The following is a 19,719-nucleotide window of genomic DNA, read 5'->3' as shown; positions in this document are numbered from 1 at the left end:
AAATCTTGCTAATTCGATGTTTATGCAAAATTTATGTGAAACATTATAAACTTACTTCTAACGGTATTTCGGAACGTTATATTGTCTAAAAGTTCGGTCACCATATAATTTTGGTCATTTAAGAATAAATTGAAAAAAAAAGGATTCTTAAATTAGGTTTTACGAACGTTTTTTTAAATAAAAGTTAAAAAAACGTTCGTAAAACCTAATTTAAGAATCCTTAACAAAAATCCATAACAAAATAGTAATGTTTATTTGCAATTTACTGAAATAGTTCGTCGTACAAAATTAACAATTTTCAAACTATGCATAACATTGAAATTGAAAATAAGCTAAGTACAGAATGAAATAGTTCAGAGTAAAATGATTAAGAGTGATATGATTCAGAGTGAAATGATTCAGAGTGAAATGATTCAGAGTGAAATGATTCAGAGTGAAATGATTCAGAGTGAAATGATTCAGAGTGAAATGATTCAGAGTGAAATGATTCAGAGTGAAATGATTCAGAGTGAAATGATTCAGAGTGAAATGATTCAGAGTGAAATGATTCAGAGTGAAATGATTCAGAGTGAAATGATTCAGATTGAAATGATTCAGAGTGAAATGAACACATTTAACACAGGTATGATTAAGAGTCACAAAAATAAATATATTTGCGAAAAAAAAAAAGATTTTTGATTTCTAACTTCTCCTTTCTTAGAAATTATTGAAATTTTAAAATAACTTCGGTCCAATTGGATGGCTCCAGGTTTAATGAATCGTTTTCAAATGAGCTCCTATAAAAGATTTATGCGAATTATTGAAAATTGTTTGGTTAAAAGTCACCTGAAGTTTTGAAAATGAAAAATACCGTAAACAGTGAAATTTAAAAACAATTTCACATCTATATGAGTAAGATAAGTGCGAAAAATGCAAATAAGCATAGAAACAAGAATTCTTTTATTTTTTTTTTAATACATCATTATTTTACCATAAAATTATTTTTAAAAATTGTTTCAACGTTAAATTTGTGGCTTTGGTTAAGTGACCGAACTTTTGAGACGGAATTAAAATTTGGTCAAAATAACTGTTCTCATTTGAAATAAATTATTGTATACTATTTTGAAATTTATTTTCATTTATTTTTACAATATAAATAAAAAATATAATCGGCTACATGTTTCTGAAAAAAAAAAAGATTTTTGTTGCTAAGATATAGATGTTCAAATCCTAAGCGAGTAAAAGTATTTCTCTTAAATAAAATTCTTTTTTTAATTCCAGACTCCCTTAAATTTCATACGTGGATTTTTCACCAGAGCAATTATTTATAGAATGTTTAAAAAGAGTTTTTAATTAACGTTAAACTAAAAAAAGGTTTCAACTAATTTTGAAAAATTTAGCTGATGAGCAAGTAATAATTTATTGTTTGCATGTCAGCCTGCAAGTAACCTACAAGTAAACTGCAAGAGGCCTTTAAAGAAAAATGCTGACTTTCAAAATTCTTGAACTAAAAAAGTAAACACTAACAAACAATATTGAGTTTTTGAATCAAAAAGATCTTAAGCCGTTTGTTCTCATCCAAGTGGTGATTTAAACTGAAAATCTTAAAAAGAAAAATCAAGTTAAAGGTAAAGTTGAAGAAATTAATCATTTGTTAAGATATCTCTAATCAAATTACAGCAGCTCATTAATGAAATCCACCATTAATTCCAAACACATTGGTCAAACACATTTGATTCATTAGTGTTTAAAAACTCTAAAGAGGAATTAGGAGACTTTGTTAAAATTATTTACCATCGCAGTTTCTGATTTTGTTAGTTTATTCGATAAAATGGAAACAAGTTCATACTTTCAGAAGTTTTTTGGAAGCCTTTTTGGTTTGCGTTTTCCATTTACCCACAACAAGTATTGGACTTTACAACCAGAAGAGTATGCTTCTTGTCAAAGTACAGAAAAAAAGTCAACTGTGCAGCTAGGTATCTTTATTTAATTTCTTACTTGCCTTCTTCACATTTGCGAATCTTCTCTGTAAATTTTCAAAGTATTTAAAATATTTGATATTTAACAATTTTAAAGTATTGTTAAACTCACCTGTTACCAATAAACCTCAAAAATCGATTTACCTGTTTTCTTTTGTTTTACATAATTTTTTTTAGTATTAAGTTACTTTAGTTATTGTTATATTTCTTACATATGCGAACCCCGCTCTGTTACTTTCGCTTACTTCGCTAAGTTAAAAACCATTTCGGCACATACCAAGCTTTAAACTTAATTATGCACCATGAAATAGTAAAAGTGTAATCAAGTTATATTTATTTACATGATATAGACTATCTATTGTTATAATATTTAAAATATTTTAAGATCAAAATGTATGAGAAAAAAAACTTAAGTCGATCAATAACTTTTTGTAAAAAATCCGAAATTATATACCTGTGATACTGTTAAAACATTTTGAAAAGCATGGTTATGTGCGATTAACAATAATCATTAATACCAAAATATGTGGTGAGGGCCAACACAAGATGGAAAAAAAAAGAGCTTCCCTCTTCATGGGCACCTGCAAAGCGTCATTAATTGAACTGTCTTGCAAATCATTGATCTGGAGTAAGTCAAGTCAAACTGAACCAAAAGTTGTGCAAGCACCAGACAATATCTCGTCGGCTTCTTAAATAGGGCATGGCAAATTATATGTACGAAAAAGCATTGAAATAAGTGTAGATCAAGAATTACACCAAAGAAAAAAAAAAAACACCTTCCAGCAAAAACCGAGTAACCATTGATCAATCGAATTAATTTGAAGCTTTAAAGACTTTTACAAAATGTGATGAGAGGTGTCAAAACAAAACTACGCGATAAAAAAAAGTTTTATCATTTCATAACTTTTTTTTATGAAGTGTAAAAAATCATTTTGATTTTATTTTTGGTCAGGTAACTATGCAATGGTTTATTACTTAGAACTGTAAGAACAAATTTTTGTGAAGTTCAAATGACACCTTTTATTTTTAAAGCAAATATTGTCGTGTTTTTCTTACCGAAAATGACGTCAAGTTTTTTTTTTTAATGCTTAGAACATTCTAAAAGAAACTCTTTAAACTCACAGTATTTTATGTTCTAATAAAAATAGAAAGCATGTTTTTGAATGTTAAAATTTTCTTCTTTTTTTCTTTTTAATTAGGGGTTTTAATTTTACCTATTTCTTAAATATTTTAAATGATGCCCAGGGCCACATTTGTTCGTTGATAGCAATAAGTCGTTTGTTTAACTGTGATTCAGAATTCATACGTCTATTTTTATAGCATTGTTTTATTATTACTATGAAGCTGATTGTTGCATTGAATTAAAAGAAAAAAAAAAAGCCATGTATAAAATTTTTGCTGTTCTTGCCATCATTATTTTATGCTTTGAAAACGTATCATGCAGCTTGCCGTTTATATACTTCTCTCATCAAAAACTTGTCTCCACATTGAAAAACTTAACAACTAAATATGCAGATATCTCGAGGCTTTACAGTATTGGAAACAGTACGTTAAATAGAAGTCTTTTAGTTGTAGAAATTAGCGACAACCCAGGAATACACGAGTATTTGGAACCTGAATTTAAATATGTCGGTAACATTCATGGTAATGAACCTGTTGGGAAAGAGGTACTCTTGCATTTGGTTGAGTATTTACTGACTTCGTACGGCACGAACCAAACAATAACGAAACTTATCAACAACACTCGGATTCACATAATGTGTTCACTAAACCCTGACGGGTTCGAAATTGCGAGGCGAACAAGAAAAAAATTCGATTTCAATACTGGCCGTTACAACAAAAATTTTGCTGATTTGAACAGAAATTTTCCTGATCCATTTGATGAAAGAGTTTACCCCTTACAGAAGGAGACAAGGGCTGTTATAGAATGGTTAAAAACCTATCCTTTTGTACTTTCTGCAAGTCTTCATGGGGGGGCATTAGTTGTTAACTATCCGTATGACAATGTTCAACTTAAGCCTGTTGTAGAAAACGTGTATGGAATGTCTCCAGACGATGATGTTTATAGGTATGTTTATATATATAAAAAATTTTTTATAATTGTTAGAGAATGAAAAAAAATTAAAGAAGATATCTGAGCAAAAATAGAGTAAAAATAGTTTGTAGGTCGTGCTGCAAAAATACAATCATTATTTGGTTGTTACATAAAAATGAGACGATTTATTGTTCGTATTATTAAAAGTTGTTTTTTAATGTTAGGTTTATGTCGCTAGAGTATGCCAAAACTCATCCAACAATGCATTTAGGTAATACTTGTGATTGGAGGGAATATTTTGAAAACGGAATTACTAATGGTGCATTTTGGTACATCGTTGCAGGTAGTATGCAAGATTATAACTACAGATATACAAATTGTTTCGAAATAACAATAGAGCTGAGTTGCGTTAAATTTCCACCCGCTGAACAACTACAGCAACTTTGGGCCGATAATAAACAGTCCTTGATTAAGTTTATACAAAGAACTCACATGGGAATAAAAGGTAGTTATGTTTTTTTGTTTTTTTTTTAAACATCCTTGTTTTTCACAATGATGTCTTCTCTCACTAAATTTATTTTAAATTACTTAACCAAACCAAATTGTAATGTTATGATATATTGTAAGAATCATTTTTTTTAGGTGTGGTTCGAGATTTACATTCACAACATCCCATTCATGGTGCAATCATAAAAGTTGAAGGACGAAATAAAGATGTGTTGACTTCAGCGACGGGCGAATTTTGGCGTCTTCTTCTCCGCGGTATCTACACGGTTGAAGCATCTGCAAAAGGATATATTTCAAAACGCAAAAGAGTAAACGTTTTAGAAGACCGCGAGAATCTCGTATTTTTTTATCTTGAGAGACAGAAAGATGAACAGGAAATAGTCCTTTAAACTGTTATTTAAACTTTACATAAGATCTCGAATATTTTATCGCCCAAAATACTTCCATATCTTAATTGCTTTTAAGTTTAAGATCGTCAAGCATCATTATTGTGTCAAATTATAAAGTAAATTTTTACAACTATTGTAAGATTTTTATGCATTTTGTTTAATAACCTTTTTTTTGGGGGTGGGGGTGGGGGGTGGGAGGGGGAGGGGGCCTTGTAGATATAATGTCATTAGATTTTTGACCGGCTCTTTAACTCATTAGATGTCTGATAAAATGAATTCAATCAATATAAAACCTTTTTCTTTCTTTTTTAGTATATTTTTTATGAGAACTTAAATTTCAATTAATTACACAGCCTAACAATTATAGCACGATAAATTTTGCATAAATAGTAAGTCTGCGTACAATTTTCGGTACCAACTATTTTATAAATCCTATTATTTCTCATAATACTAAAATATATTAACTAGTTACCTTAGTTGATGACCTTTTTTTTTTTAACGGTTTTACAAAATTTTTTTTTTTAAAATTAGCAAATATTTTTAAAACTTTTTTTTTATTTTTATTTTTTTTTATCTTCATTTTTTTAAACTTTTATATTTTAATTTTCTTACTTTATTTTATTTTTTTTAAATTTCATCTTTTTTTAACCTTCATTTTTTTTAATCTTTAAACCTTCAGCCAATGATAAAAACAATCACAAATGCCCTCGTTATTACGATTTTATCGCAGTCGGCCCATGAGTTGCATACCTCTGTCAAGGGGAATACGTACAAATAATGCGGGCGCAATATTTATTGTTAAAACATCATTCGAAAGAAAGAACTTTATTTGTCAAAGTTTGAAACTTGCATATTTTTTAGCAATAAATAAGTTTTCATAAAAAAAAAAAAAAAAAAATATATTGTGATATTTTCTAAAACTATGAAGTTGTTCACAATTAAGGGTTGAGAGCCAGGGGGGCCGAAACTTTAAACTTTAAACCAATTACATTTAATGAGACTTATCCTCTCCACTATTTAAAAGGTTTTACTGTTTATAGAATAGTAGAATCTTTTTGCATAAATATATATATCGATGTAATTATCTGATTAACAATTTCAGTTCAGAGTTTCTTTTGCTGTTTTCTAAGAGTTAGTTCCTACAGGCCGCCCCTTTGGCTGTTAACGCCACCATTGATGTTAATAAATACCAAGGACAATGTATATACATATAAACATATTTACAGCGTAAATTTACACTGAAATCTTAGCTTGTTTATGGTTTTTGGCAAGTTCTAAAAAAATGGATCCTGTAAAAAATTTACTCCAATATTTTTGTGTAAATCAACAACGAATTTTTTACACATATTTTCATTTTAAAAGTTTAGTCAAACTCGTAAAAAAATGTTATATTTCAGTGTTGTGCTTTGAAGTGACTGTTTCTACATTCCTGTGGTATATTATTTTAAAAGTAAACGAAACTTGATGACATTTAGGTTCCTTCGACATTTAGGTACTTAAAAAGAATCAGATTTTTTCAGGATATTGACTTAAATGTTGTTGTTAAAAGGCCTAAAAAAAGAATACTCCCGGTAGGTACGATAATTTCAGCCAAGTTCCTTTGTTTTTACTGCAGAAAATGTCAGTGTTAAGAATTCTTCTACATATTTGTATCTGTAGATAATTTTTTAAAATGAATTTTTTTCAAAAATTAAAATTTCTCTTGATTACTAATAAATAAGCTGACATTTATTTAAAAGACAAAATAAATAAACATTTATTTAAAAGACAAAATAAATAAACATTTATTTAAAAGACAAAATAAATAAACATTTATTTAAAAGACAAAAAAATTAAGTTGTACTTTTTTCAATTTAAAGAGAAACAAGTCGATGATGACGTAAGTGACAAAATGTTTTGGGAATGTTTCCAGGTGCCAAGAGCTCTCTTTGATCAATTCATCAAAGAGATTTCTTGGCACCATGAATACTTAATCTTTTTTTTCACAGAAAATCTGATTCTTTTTAAGTACCAAAATTTCGAATGAACCCAAATCCTTAAAGTTTGAAAAAGGAAATCCTTAAGTAAGAGATTCTTCCAGCTCGAAGAATCTCTTACTGATCAATTGATAATATCAATTATGTATCAATCATTATCAACACTGTTAAATGTTTTTATTTTCAAACTCAGCTATTTATTCTAAAATGTTAAATTATTATCAATTAAATTAATTTAATTATTATAATTGAGTTAGATTATTTAAATTTATTAATTCTTATGGTGATGCGCAGGCTTTCATTTAAAAGTTATTGCTTGGTTGACGTTCAAAAGTTAAGAATGTTTATTTTTTCATAATCACAAGTAAAACACAAATTTGTTGAAATCTAATCACATAGTGTAAGGTTAAATATTCAAGCTTGTCTCACAACTTTTTCATCTTCTAAGATGACAAGCTTTTAACATATTAGTCTGGTAAGAAATCAATAATAAGAAGAGTCTTGTTATTTTTCAATTAAGTTGAGGTTTTACAGATTGGTTTTGATTGATTCAAGCCTTTACAAGACAAGACCAAGATGTTCTTGTGTCGCTTAGTCTTGTCTTGTCTTATTAAAAAATGCTATTAAAAACTTTTTGATTTAAGACAAAATCTCAGTTCACAGATTTCTGAAGATGTTTTTTTACCTATTTCTGTAGAGATCATAATTGGTTTAACTATGATCTCTATGCCTTCACTATTTTTATATTTTTTTAAAAGGATTTTGAAAATAGCGTCGTTACGCCAGATTTGAGATTTTACGCTATATTTCGGAGTAATTGCCTTAGTTACAACGAGAAATGATAAACAGCAGAAATCTTCTCGCCTCCACGTTTCTTCCGCAGCTGTTTTTTACGGCCGCTTCCCAAAACTTATTTTGCCTGCAGATAGTTCTGGCTTCCACCTCCAGATGCTTCCGCCCCCTGATTGGAGGCCGCCGTTAGAATTTTGTTTTAGAGGCAGAATTTTTTGGATGCCACTGCCAATCGGGAGGCGAAAGCCACTGGAGACGCACTCTAAACCAACTTGCCTCCGAAATATCTTCTGACGGCGGCCGTTAGTGGCTTCCGCCTCCAAAAAAAGTCGGCCATTCGGCTGAAAGTTACTTTGCCGCCGGGAGGCGTTATCAACTCGGGTTGCAACAAATTTTTATAGGATCATGTCCATTTTAATCGGTCTACGTAAATTCGGCCATATAGCACCTGATATAAATAAGTTTTAGGCGCGAAGTTAAAGCTGAAATCAATTTTTTAAGTTTGGAAACCCTGTCCTATATCTTTGTTATAACAGTAATATGTGAAATTTCTTTATATTATTAACTATGGTGTGTCTTTTGTATTTCGCAGTACTTGGAATGGTTTAAAGTTACATTGTTAAATTCTGGTATTTTCGCTTTAAATTCAGCTTTTCTTTAGCAATATTTTTTATAGAATTAAGTAGATACCTAAATAACCAAAAAATATTCAAAAACAATGTGGAGTATTTTTCTCCAGTCTATTAAATATCCTGATGCTAAATAGATTTTTTAAATTGGTTATCTGGATTTCCTTTTTCAAATTTTTAGGAATAAAAAAAAAATCAATAGGCTAAGAACTTAAACTAAATGGGATTAACAGAAATATAATAATAGAAAACATAAATTTGTTAACTGAGTAACTAAAGAGCAATACTCTCATTAACGTTATCACTGATGTATCTTTGTGTGCACTACAAGTCTAGAATCTTTGTATTTTATGTTGGGGTTATATTGGATTATTTTGTAAAGTTTTTCTCTTAAATTTAGATAAGTTTTGAAATATTTTATCAAATACAGACTTTCAAGTTGTCATTTTTTATTATTTTTTTTACTTTATTGATCTATTTTGTTATATCATTAAAAAAGTTTTTAAAATTTTTTCTATTTTCAAAAAATTGAAAAAATTGACAACTTGACAGTCTGCAAATATATTTCTTATTGTTATTCTATTCAAATATGTTTCTATCTTTTTTCAGATAAAAGTGGCATACAGGATTTAACACAATGGATAAAAGCGAGGAACAAAGTGTATCAACAATCAGCTTGACCAAAATAATCCATAAGCTAGGTATTTGCTACAAGGTTTTGTATGATTGGTATATTATTTTCCAAAAACTTGATTGGTTAGTACTGAGTCAGTTAAAATTAATTTTGAGACCTAAAAACTTATATGTTTTGCAACTTAGTAAAAAGTCATTTTTAAAAAGCCAAAAATATATATAAATTGTTAGTTTATATACAAAAGTTTCCAGATAATTACATTAGATTTGGTTAATGCAAATATTTTTATATTTGATTTTTTTAACATAAAGAAACTTGTAATATATATCTATATAAATATGTAAGTATACTTCTAGTTCTGATAAAAGTAGATATCTTTATTGACAAAAAAAGCTGATCAAGCCTTTATATTACCCAAGACAAATAGTTGAGTAGTTAAGTAATGCATAAATAATAACTTATATCTAAGCATTTATCTGTATTCAAAACATTTGTCAATACATTTTGCTTGTGTAAGAAAATCATGGTGGTATTTTGTTATAACTAAATAGGCCACAATTTACATGAAGTTCGGGATCGGTCCTTTCAGAATATCCTTTCAAAGCTACATAGTGGCATTATTACCTTGGAAGATTTACTACATGAACATTTATTATATGTTCATCTCATGGAGTTTTTGAACAGAAATGAGAATATCTTGGAAGTGATCAATTTGTTTATTGAATTATCAAAGGTGATGTTTTCATTTAACAGTGTAATTGTTGTAACATCATTCAATAATGTGTGTTGCTTAAAGTGTTAATTGCTGTTGTTGTTTGTTGCTACTTACTGTTAACTACTAATATTTATTAAAAAAATTATTCTAAAAATTATATATAAATTATTATATACTTAGACTTACAATTTTAGTTTCCTCATGGAGCTGAAAATTTAATAAAGCTTGGTGGCATAGAATTTTTCACACAATTTCGTCATGATGAACAACACAAAGGGAAACAGTACTTAATGACTGTTGAGAATCTTCTTGATAACTTGTTTCATTTGCATACTGATATCAGTTCTGGGAATAACCATTATGAATTCAATGATCAATACAGTTAGTCAATCTTTTATGTTTTAAACATATTATCTTTCCTATATCTTGTTATAACAAATTATCTCTTTATCTCTTTATCAAAATCTTTTGTTATGTTAAGTTATCTCTATATCAAAATTTCTTGTTGATTTCAAGTTTATTTTTATTAAATTATTACAGCCAGTGTTTGTAATTCATATAATTTTCTTTTAGGTAAAAACATATCAAAAAAAGAAAAAGAGAAAGGTATTTCATCTGAAAAGAAATCCAGTAAAGAAGATCAGAGTGAAATCTTTTCTACAAGCTCTTCTCAGCAATCTTATCACAGTCATTTTGTTGCAGATAGTTTTTTATCGTCAAATAAGAAACTGTCAGAAGTTAAATTGGAAAAAATTAATAAATCATTTGGTAATATATTTTGGTACCATATATCCAGTGTGTAAGTTGACTCTATGTTTAAGTCGATACACGTTTTTTTAAATTAATAATAATCTATGAGGTATAAGTGTTGCTTAAGTCATTAGATATTTTGTACCTATAATTTTTGGTTTGCTTTCTCTGATTCTACATGCCTTTACTAATATTAAAAATTCTTCTGCCGTTGAAATTATTGTGAATGCTTAATCATTTTAAGTTAAAAGTATTCAGCATAAGATGATTTTGCTTCTTTTAAGGCGTTAAATTCTTTGTGATTTTTTTTTACTGATTTTGTTCTTGTTAACTTTTGCATTTGATTATTTATGGCTCGGCTCTGCTAATCATAGACAATAATACTTATGGTTTAAGGACAAAATCTGGACAGTAATAATGACATTCTAATTTATCATGAAACTAACTTAACTTGTAATAAAAAATGATGTAAAATATAATATAGTAGGCTTTTAAAACATAATTTAAAGTGAGATTTGTGATTCTTAACGGTATGTGATGAAAGCATGTGCTTTTATTGAATAGTTTAAGGTACTTAATAATTTTATTGTACTTTAATATTATTTATTGTACAATACAAAAACAAGATGATGATTAGGTAAACAATTTTGGGTGTGAAAATTTGATGTTCATCAAGTTTCTGTTTTATTTTAACAATAATTATAACATACAATCATTTTAGTTCTATTTAAATGATTGTAAATTGTTTTTATAGAGGTTACATCAACAACTACATTCCAGTTTATACCTCTTTCTTCTGGTGATAGACAAATACTTCATGCAACTGATAACAGGCTAAAGAGTGCCTCATCAGCCATAATAAAGCAATCATGTGACTTCTTTCAAGGAGTTATTTTACATGATTTTCCAGCAGAGGTTTTTCTCCAAAGACCAAGCATTTTTAGGGTATTTGTCAATATTACTTAGGGTTTAAAATAACTTCCACATAAAAATTTGTTAAATTAATGGAAAGATCTTGGAATTTTTTGAAAGCAAAAATAATATTACTTTGTTCTATTTTAGACATTCATTTCTTTGTTGACTGTTTATAAAAGTCGAGATATTGATATAACTCTTAACATTCTGCTATGCCTTATCAGATTATCTGAGAACCTTAGGAGTAGGATGCTGCATAATAGTAATGGTGATTTGTGGCAAAAAGAGTATAGTGAGTTTTTACTTCTACTTTTTACAAATTTACTCTTTTTTAAGTTTTCCTTGTTAAGCATATGTCAAATCCTGTTAATAATTTGTGGTGTGTTTGCTAATAATAAATGTTGAAAGAAAAAAATGATGTAACAGTTTGTGGTTACCTTTTTAGTTTACTTTACTCTAGTTTATCTCTACTTTTAGTGACACTTCTTTCAACCTTATATCATTCTGCAATGTTCTTAATTAGTAAAAATGTGCTTCTAAGAAAAGAACTAGAAATTTTTTTAAAATTTTGTTTAAAAACATAAAGATTTTATCATGAAATGTAATCAAATTAGTGCTGCTGGAAAAATAGTTTTTTTAATAAAGAAACATTAAAAAAAAAGTAAATAAAAGAGCTATATTTTGTTACTAAAAAAAACAGCGTGCTATTTAAATTTAGATTTTGTTTCTGGACAGTCGATAAGTGTTTCCACTAACCAGTCTGGATCAACAGACACAGTGGAGTCTACTATTGAACAACTAGACTTGCATGAAAATCATGAAAGTGAGTAAAATTAGCTTGGCCATGCTAAATGTTTAAGATAAACAATAATAATACTTTTAAGTTTAAAGTAGTGACACAGGTTATAAACTTAAAAAATATTTGTGTCATCTGTTTAATTTTAGCTATAAACATTTAAAATAGTCGCAGCTGACTTTAATGTTTAACTAAGATTACTTTAAAATAATATAAAATATTGTTATAAAAATGTTATGTAAATAAAACTATTTGGTCTAGAAATTTATTTGTGGGGTTTTTAATCAAAAGTTGAAGCTTCCTTTTAAAAGGAAGCTTCAACTTTTGATTAAAAAAAAATGATTAAAATTTGATTAAAATGATTTTAATTAAAGTGTTGACTATTGCTAGCCACTACTTTCTTCCATCTTTCAGACAATTTACAGGTTCATGTTGAAGGAATTCCTCATCTTTTTAGGCAATCCAATCAGAGACCCATTCTTTAATATATTCTGAAGAAATGAACCATTTTCTAATCAAATTGTTATTCATGCAATCAAACAAATAGTAGTCAGAAGGAGCAATGTCTGGTGAACATGATGAGTGGGGTAACACTTCCCATCCAACATTTTTTAAATAGTTTTTGACCAGTTTTGCAACATGTTGTTGAGTGTTATCATGTTGAAAAATAAGTTTATCATGTTGCATCAATTGTTGTTGATAATGGTTTCCATTAATAGTTTCACAAGGTTTCAGAAGCTCATAGCATACCCACACCTTTCATATCCCACCATATACACAGCATAACCTTTGCACAGTGATTATCTTGTTTTACTTGTGATGAACCTGGTTCACCTGGCTTTACCCAGACCTTTTTTTGTTTAGGATTCTCATAATGAATGCATTTCTCATCACCAGTAATAATTCAATGGAGGAATCCCTTTCTTGGTAAACCACCTTTTGTAAAACGGTACGAATTAATTCCTAGACCAAATACATAAAGTATTATGATAAAATATGAGTATAATAATGTTAAAAAATATTATTCATCATCAGCAGTTAATGAATTATTATGATTGCAAGTTGGTTATTTACATACTTACCAAAAAAATATAAATTTTAGCTAAAGAAAATTTTGAAACCAGTATAATTACTGAAGCTTTGATGCAAGAGCAAGTATCCGTTACTGATTTTGCACTTTCTTTATTACTGGTCATCACAGATCTACTTAAACAGCATATAGAACATAATGAGATGTTTATCACTATCAGTAAACTTTTCAGAACGCTTTCAGATCTTCTGGTTTTGGATGATTTTATAGCAGTTTGGAAACTTGATGATTTACACAGTAAAAAAAGAGTAAGTTTCTTTAATTCATAATTAAAAGGAAAATAAAAGTAATTTTTGATTTTATAACAAATTTGAATTCAATTTTTTTTTTTTTTTTTTTTTTTTTTTTTTGTCAATAAGAAATTTTTTTTCTAAATATGCTTGTAGAAAGCTAACCTTTCCTCATTTAACTTTTCCTCATTTAACCTTTCCGTAGGTATATGATTTTATAACTTGTTTACACAAATTTGAAGGGTTCTTAGAAATTAATTCTCACAATGATGCCAATATGAGCAAGAGTCATCAAGTAAAAATGCTTGTGATAATAAAGTTAATGCTTTGTTTTATTGCTTCATCTGTCTCCGATGAAAAGGTACTTTGTTTTTAATTTCTTGCATTACTTTTAATTTAAGAGATAATAAAGTTATAAAATTGTTAGTTCGTAAATTGCTCAATATATGAATAAAAGATAAATTTACAGAATTTTTAATAATATTCTTAATAATATAATCTAGATATGAAAGTTTTAGTGTAGGAAATGTTAAAGTGTTTCCTTTAACTTTTATAAAAAATTTTAGATAAAAATCTGCATGGGTTTTAATCTCTAAACCTTTTCAAAATACTATTTAATTCTTTGGCAAAAAAATAAATTTTTTATTCCTAGGTTTATGAGGTAATGACAGATAAATTGGTGATTTTGTGTCAAAGTGCTCTTACAAAAGTCACTTACCTTGGTGCTTTACCATTTCTTCAAAAATCTCTTCTACACACTCTTTCATGTTCAGATCAAAATTTCAATAAAAATTACACAATGGCATTAAAGCTTCTTGAGTCCATGAAAAGTATTGATGTTTTTCAGAAAATACTTCAAGAAAAGGTGAGAATAGTTTATAAACTTAATTTATAGTTGATAAATAAAGTCTATTTTTAATGAGTAATATAAAAAAAGTTCTTATGAAATTGTATATTTGTTACACTGTATGACTGTAACAGGACAAAATGTATTTTACATTTAAATTTCCAGTGATTTTTGGCGTGGTTCTACAAGTAAGCAATTTAGTCATTTCTTTTAGGTTTATAATGAAAACATATTTGAAGTTGCATTCAAAGTTTTGCCTGGATTGTTTCTTCACGCAAAAAAAAACTTTGTTGAAGAAGCTGTGAATCTCTGCAGTAGTTTTTATTTAAATAAAAACTCAAAGAAGCAATCCATAAAATTGTTCAATGATCTCATCAATTACAATAATGAAACTGTACGAGAAATAGTATATGCTGCTTCACTTGCGGTAATAAAGGTAGTCTAAAACATTTTGTTTCATCAACATATCTTTTTATTATTAATGTTTTATATTATCAACTAATCAATCATAAAAAAAAAAATTTTTTATCAACTTTGTTGGGTACTTATAAACTATTTTGATTTTTTGTTGTTATTACTATAGAAATCATTGTCTATTTCACTTGTATGTGAACCTCTTTCAACCTCATACCAATCTGCAATGTTCTTAATTCGTAAAAATGTGCTTTCAAAGATTGTTTGTGAAGATATTCATCATGCTAACCATAAGGTATTTAATTTCTTTTTTTGTATCAACTTTTTTTTTTTTTTTTTTTTTTATCAGAATTTTAAAGTAGGCTATATGCTAGTTTTTAAAACATTAGTGATGTTTTGAAAATTATCTAACAGTATATGTTTTATTAAGTTTTTATTAAATATTATATGTTAAATTAGGTAAATACTTTATCTACATTAGTTTCATTCTTAAGAAGGAATATTTAACTCATCATACTTGAAGTTAATTTAATCGCAATAATTGTGGTTGTTTTACTTTACTAAAATTATGCAGATTTCTACATAAAGCATGCAAATCAATTATATCTAAGATAATTATGATCAAAACTAGTGATAGTCAGAAGGTGCTATATCTTAAGAGTATTGATATTTTCCTACCTGTATTGAGTTTGCTGCATCATGACATTTGATGGCATTTCGTTTGCTGTGGTCTGACATCATATTGATTTTTTTTACAATCCCTCTTTTAGTTTTTCTTATTTTGAGCAACAACAAGCAGCAACAATCAGTTTCATTAGGTTTATAAAAGTTTGTAATTACTTGTATCTTTCTTATTTTTGTGACAAACTCTGCTAAAATAAGTTATATTAATAAGTTACATTATATAAGTTATATTTTCTTGTAAGAAAAAATGGAAATGCAAATAGGTAATTTCTAACTAATAAATCCGAAACACAGTAAGACTCTTCTTTTCTTACCATAACAAGACTTTTTTTTATGTATAATTCTAGAAATACAATATTTTAAATTTCATAAAGTTTGAATAGTTGTGAAAGTAGTTTATGTTGTAACAAAATAATCGTGAACATAATTTATCTTCTAAGGAAATAATTATGTTGTAAGGAAATAATTGTGAACATAATTTATTTTCCAGTTAAAGTATTTGAACTTTTAATGCCACTTAGTTAATTCTGTTAAATTTAATGTTTTCTTTTTTTTTTAATTTAATTTTCAATGATTTCTTTTGTTTATGCCTAGATATCTGCCTTTGCAACTAGCATTCTTCATACTATTTTATCCAGTCCTCTTTGTATGTCAGTAAAAATGAGAAAAAGAGTTCTTGAAATTTTATCAGATTCTCTTGTTTACTTACAAGCAAAGCTTAACACTGCTGATAAAGCAGTTTCAAACTCTATTCTCTTGTTATTCAATCAGCAGAAGGAAATGCTCAATGTAATGGGAGAAAAAACAAGTTTGTTGCTGATTGATCGAGTTAAGGGTGTATTGAGAATGATGCTTTTAAACTCAGTGAAAATGAGGAGAAAAGGGTTCTCTTGGATGACAATTTATTTGAATGATTTTGTTAAAGAATATTCCATTCAGAAAAACATTTCTATTAATTTTTCCCCTGAGAACTTCTTTATGTTTGAGAACCAGGACTTTGTTGTTAATCGAGATCAGTACAAGAGCATTACATCTGATGATGTTTTAAAGTTATGGGAAATATTTGCAGTTGAGTCTGTTGCTGATGAGATTAAATATTCTGCAGCAGAGCAACTTGCAATCATGCTAGAAGGTTTATTTTAGTTGAGTTAAATATAAATTGACATTTTTTTAAAATTTAATTTACCCTTATAATAAAATGATGTTAAAATGATAAGTCGCAGTCAGATTTTTTTTAGACCACTCCCTGCAAGAATCTATTACTACAAAAAGTGCCTACATGTTTGTTGTAGATGAAATACAGAAGCATCTATACAAAAGAAGTGAACATGTATGTTTAAACTTTTACAATTTTTACTAGCTGGGTTTTACTTGTGTGTGTGTGTGTGTGTGTGTGTGTGTGTGTGTGTGTGTGTGTGTGTGTGTGTGTGTGTGTGTGTGTGTGTGTGTGTGTGTGTGTGTGTGTGTGTGTGTGTGTGTGTGTGTGTGTGTGTGTGTGTGTGTGTGTGTGTGTGTGTGTGTGTGTGTGTGTGTGTGTGTGTGTGTGTGTGTGTGTGTGTGTGTGTGTGTGTGTGTGTGTGTGTGTGTGTGTGTGTGTGTGTGTGTGTGTGTGTGTGTGTGTGTGTGTGTGTGTGTGTGTGTGTGTGTGTGTGTGTGTGTGTAGACACACACATACATACCGTATGCAACAATTATTCATACCCAATCATAAAATATGTTGTAACAGTAAAACAAAAACCAAATTGATTTAAATAATTTTAATTGAAACTAAAAAAATATTTATTATAGCAACTTTTAATAATATAAACTAATATTTGCAAAATTAAATCTTGATTTTTTAAAAAAAAAAAGAAAATTATTTAAAAATTGATATATTAGGAAGCGTCAAAAGTATTCATACCTCTTAAAGTTTTATTAAGTATATTTGATTTTGTTTTAAAGTTAATTAATATTTAGTATGAAGTTCTTGGGCATCAATAACTGTTTGCAAGCAACAAGGAAAGCTATTAATTAAGTTTTGTAAAGAGTTTGTCTCCTCTAAAGCTGCCTTCTAAAAGAAGTTTTAAAGAAGGCTAAAAAGAAGTTTTGTTTGTTGATACTGTGCTCATCCCTATTAACTTTACCATCCAAATAATACCACAAATTTTCAATTGGATTGATATTTGGACTTTGTGCAGGCCAATTGAACAATTCTATTTCATTTTCGTTGAAATATTTTTTAGCAGTCTTGCTGGTATGTTTTTGGATCATTGTCTTGTTGGAAGGCAAATTGATCTGTTAAATCCTAACTTACTGACAGAGGGCATAAGGTTGTCCCACAAAATATATACATATCCAGCTCCTCTGTTAACTTTTCTTCAATTTGATCTAATTTACCAACTCCATTATAACAGAAATAGGCCTAAACAAGTACATTACCACCTCTGTGTTTGATGGTTGCTTTTTTAGTTTTTTTGTTCAAGGGTTTTCTTTTTCTTTTCCATACATCTGGTCTTTTTTTGGAATTCTTTAGTTTGAAACTACTTTTATTAAACCATTAAAGTTTTTGAAAAGTTCTTTTTTGCAAAGGCAAGGCGTTTAATTTTATTTTTTCTTGAAATAAAAGGTTTTTTTTGTAACACAGGAATAAAACCCTGCAGAGTGAAGTTTACATTGTATTGTTTGTTATGAAATATTCATGTTTAGTTTCTCTTTAATAGCTCTGGCAGAAATAATCTAGATGTCGTTTTTGATGGATGGCCTGAATGTGCTTTATTTTGCACACTTTCAGTTTTTTATATTTTTGTACTATTGATTGTACTGTTGCCTTGCTTTTATTATATTTTTCAGCAATTTTTCTATACCTGAAGCCTTTTTCATGATCATCAATAATCATTTGCTTCAACACTAATTTTGTAATTCTTAGGCATTTTGAAATACTTGTGAAGTAAAACAGAAGAAGTTATTTAAATATTTAAAATTTTATGTTGTGTAGTGTATACAAACAAAATTAAATAACTTACCACCAAAAACAATCAAAAAATAAACTTACAGTACTAAATAATTCAATAGGTATGAATACTTATGTCATATTTAAAACATTCAACTTTTAAAAAATTTCATGCAGTTTTTTTACAGTCTTATTACAAAGCAAAACTTGGTTTTAGCTGTTGAGTTCTTACTTAAGTTTTTATTAGGTTTTTTTGTGAATTTCCATTTTTTATTGTATTTACTATTACAAGTGATGTTGGTATTATTTTTATTATTATAATTTTAATTACTTTTTTTTTTATCTAGCAAGTGCCAGAAAAACATATCCTTTCATTGGTCCATATCCTCCGCAATTTTATTGAAGCAAATGAGACTACTAGACACATTTTGTCATCTCAAATCAACATCTTCTTTTATCTCTTTCAATTAGCAATATTGTTTCATAAGAATGAGAGCTTACGCAATGAAATAGCTTGTGTCCTTGTATACCTTTTGTTTGAGGACATTTTACTACCTAGCAAACAGTTAGAAAAAACCATGCTTTCTGAGTGCATTGCTAAAAAGTGAGTTTTTTTTTATTTTTATTAGGTTTATCTTGTTAAAATTCTAAGATAAATTTGAATATAGTGTTAAAATAGTAATAAAACTATGTACTTATTTTTTCAGCTACAAACTACCTATAAAGTTTCATATTTTGTTAAATAATAACCATGACGAAAAAAAATGGCTTGAAGGAGAAGAGTATCTTTTTTTCCTTAAGGTTTCATGTCTTCATTTTTGCGACTGGTATAAAAATGATGATAACTTTAAGTATGGTTACTGGTTAAATTTTTTTTATTTGTAAATTGAGATTTTTTTCTGTTTATTCATGTTTAATAATTTTTAATCAGTCTAAAATCATTTTTCCTCTAAAAAAATCTAAAGAAAAAATCGATTTCATTATAGTGATGTTTTCAAGCTTAATGCTAAAGAAAAGGAATCACAATATTCACTTTCATTTGATATGTTTATTGAAGAAGTGTTTGAACCATTGTTTGAGGGTTTTGATCGTGGCTCATTTTTTGAAAACTTAGACAAATTAAAACTGTTACTACAAATTTTGGAAAAATCTTACCTTAAAAAGGATCCCCAATGTGATCATCAAATAAATGTTGAAGATGAGTTTGAACCAAAAGAAAAAGTTGTAAGAAGTCATAATGCAAATGATAACTTGTATGCCCCATATGCTGATACTGTTATACAGAAGATCCGATCAAAGTTTTCTAAGTTATTTGAAGATACTCAGATGCATCGGTATTAAATTAATACTTAATTCTATAAGTTGTCCAAATTTATTTTCATTTAGTATCATCTTTAAAAAATATAAAGATTTATAGTTCCATGGTTAA

The 19,719-nt window shown here is 28.0% G+C and overlaps 3 protein-coding genes across 5 annotated transcripts in view; all 3 read left to right on the top strand.

The window, feature by feature from the left end:
• The first annotated feature begins 214 nt into the window (after window positions 1–214).
• Window positions 215–2,756, top strand: LOC149882817 (uncharacterized). Its single transcript, XM_090101097.1, has 2 exons — window positions 215–1,607; window positions 1,798–2,756. The coding sequence occupies exon 1, from the start codon at window positions 364–366 to the stop codon at window positions 676–678; it is 315 nt and encodes a 104-aa protein (XP_089957223.1). The 5' UTR covers window positions 215–363; the 3' UTR covers window positions 679–1,607; window positions 1,798–2,756.
• On the top strand, window positions 1,343–5,065 carry LOC149882816 (carboxypeptidase D-like). The gene is made up of 3 exons (XM_090101096.1): window positions 1,343–4,026; window positions 4,218–4,498; window positions 4,636–5,065. Exons 1-3 carry the CDS (start codon window positions 3,341–3,343, stop codon window positions 4,887–4,889), a joined length of 1,221 nt encoding a protein of 406 aa, XP_089957222.1. The 5' UTR covers window positions 1,343–3,340; the 3' UTR covers window positions 4,890–5,065.
• A 3,008-nt stretch (window positions 5,066–8,073) lies between these two features.
• LOC149882813 (rotatin-like) overlaps window positions 8,074–19,719 on the top strand; it is a 32,947-nt gene continuing 21,301 nt past the window's right edge. For 2 of the 3 annotated variants that reach the window (XM_090100514.1, XM_090100516.1), the window contains exons 1-18: window positions 8,074–8,286; window positions 8,896–8,987; window positions 9,472–9,653; window positions 9,830–10,016; window positions 10,209–10,403; window positions 11,140–11,330; window positions 11,448–11,592; window positions 12,019–12,123; window positions 13,199–13,434; window positions 13,622–13,777; window positions 14,069–14,281; window positions 14,478–14,699; window positions 14,847–14,972; window positions 15,956–16,493; window positions 16,600–16,691; window positions 18,638–18,894; window positions 18,998–19,141; window positions 19,277–19,624. In XM_090100514.1, the coding sequence (XP_089956640.1) occupies window positions 8,924–8,987; window positions 9,472–9,653; window positions 9,830–10,016; window positions 10,209–10,403; window positions 11,140–11,330; window positions 11,448–11,592; window positions 12,019–12,123; window positions 13,199–13,434; window positions 13,622–13,777; window positions 14,069–14,281; window positions 14,478–14,699; window positions 14,847–14,972; window positions 15,956–16,493; window positions 16,600–16,691; window positions 18,638–18,894; window positions 18,998–19,141; window positions 19,277–19,624 (3,401 nt within the window). In that variant the 5' untranslated portion in view covers window positions 8,074–8,286; window positions 8,896–8,923. Of the gene's footprint in view, window positions 8,287–8,895; window positions 8,988–9,471; window positions 9,654–9,829; window positions 10,017–10,208; window positions 10,404–11,139; window positions 11,331–11,447; window positions 11,593–12,018; window positions 12,124–12,974; window positions 13,046–13,198; window positions 13,435–13,621; window positions 13,778–14,068; window positions 14,282–14,477; window positions 14,700–14,846; window positions 14,973–15,955; window positions 16,494–16,599; window positions 16,692–18,637; window positions 18,895–18,997; window positions 19,142–19,276; window positions 19,625–19,719 lie in introns of those variants that run through there. The other variant, XM_090100515.1, reaches the window with a different exon arrangement.

Source organism: Hydra viridissima, unplaced genomic scaffold, assembly GCF_058129835.1.
Source record: "Hydra viridissima isolate aposymbiotic clone 2 unplaced genomic scaffold, HvirCarnegie_v1 scaffold_10, whole genome shotgun sequence".
NCBI classification, from domain to species: domain Eukaryota; kingdom Metazoa; phylum Cnidaria; class Hydrozoa; order Anthoathecata; family Hydridae; genus Hydra; species Hydra viridissima.
This window is presented reverse-complemented; position numbering and strand designations above follow the sequence as displayed.

What these genes read in the sequence shown, in the direction of transcription:
- LOC149882816 (XM_090101096.1), top strand. Translation starts at nt 3,341, where the DNA reads ATGTATAAAATTTTTGCTGTTCTTGCCATCATTATTTTATGCTTTGAA. An exon ending in CCAGACGATGATGTTTATAG is followed by an intron (nt 4,027 to 4,217) that starts GTATGTTTATAT and finishes TTTTAATGTTAG; the next exon opens with GTTTATGTCGCTAGAGTATG. An exon ending in AACTCACATGGGAATAAAAG is followed by an intron (nt 4,499 to 4,635) that starts GTAGTTATGTTT and finishes CATTTTTTTTAG; the next exon opens with GTGTGGTTCGAGATTTACAT.
- LOC149882817 (XM_090101097.1), top strand. Translation starts at nt 364, where the DNA reads ATGATTAAGAGTGATATGATTCAGAGTGAAATGATTCAGAGTGAAATG.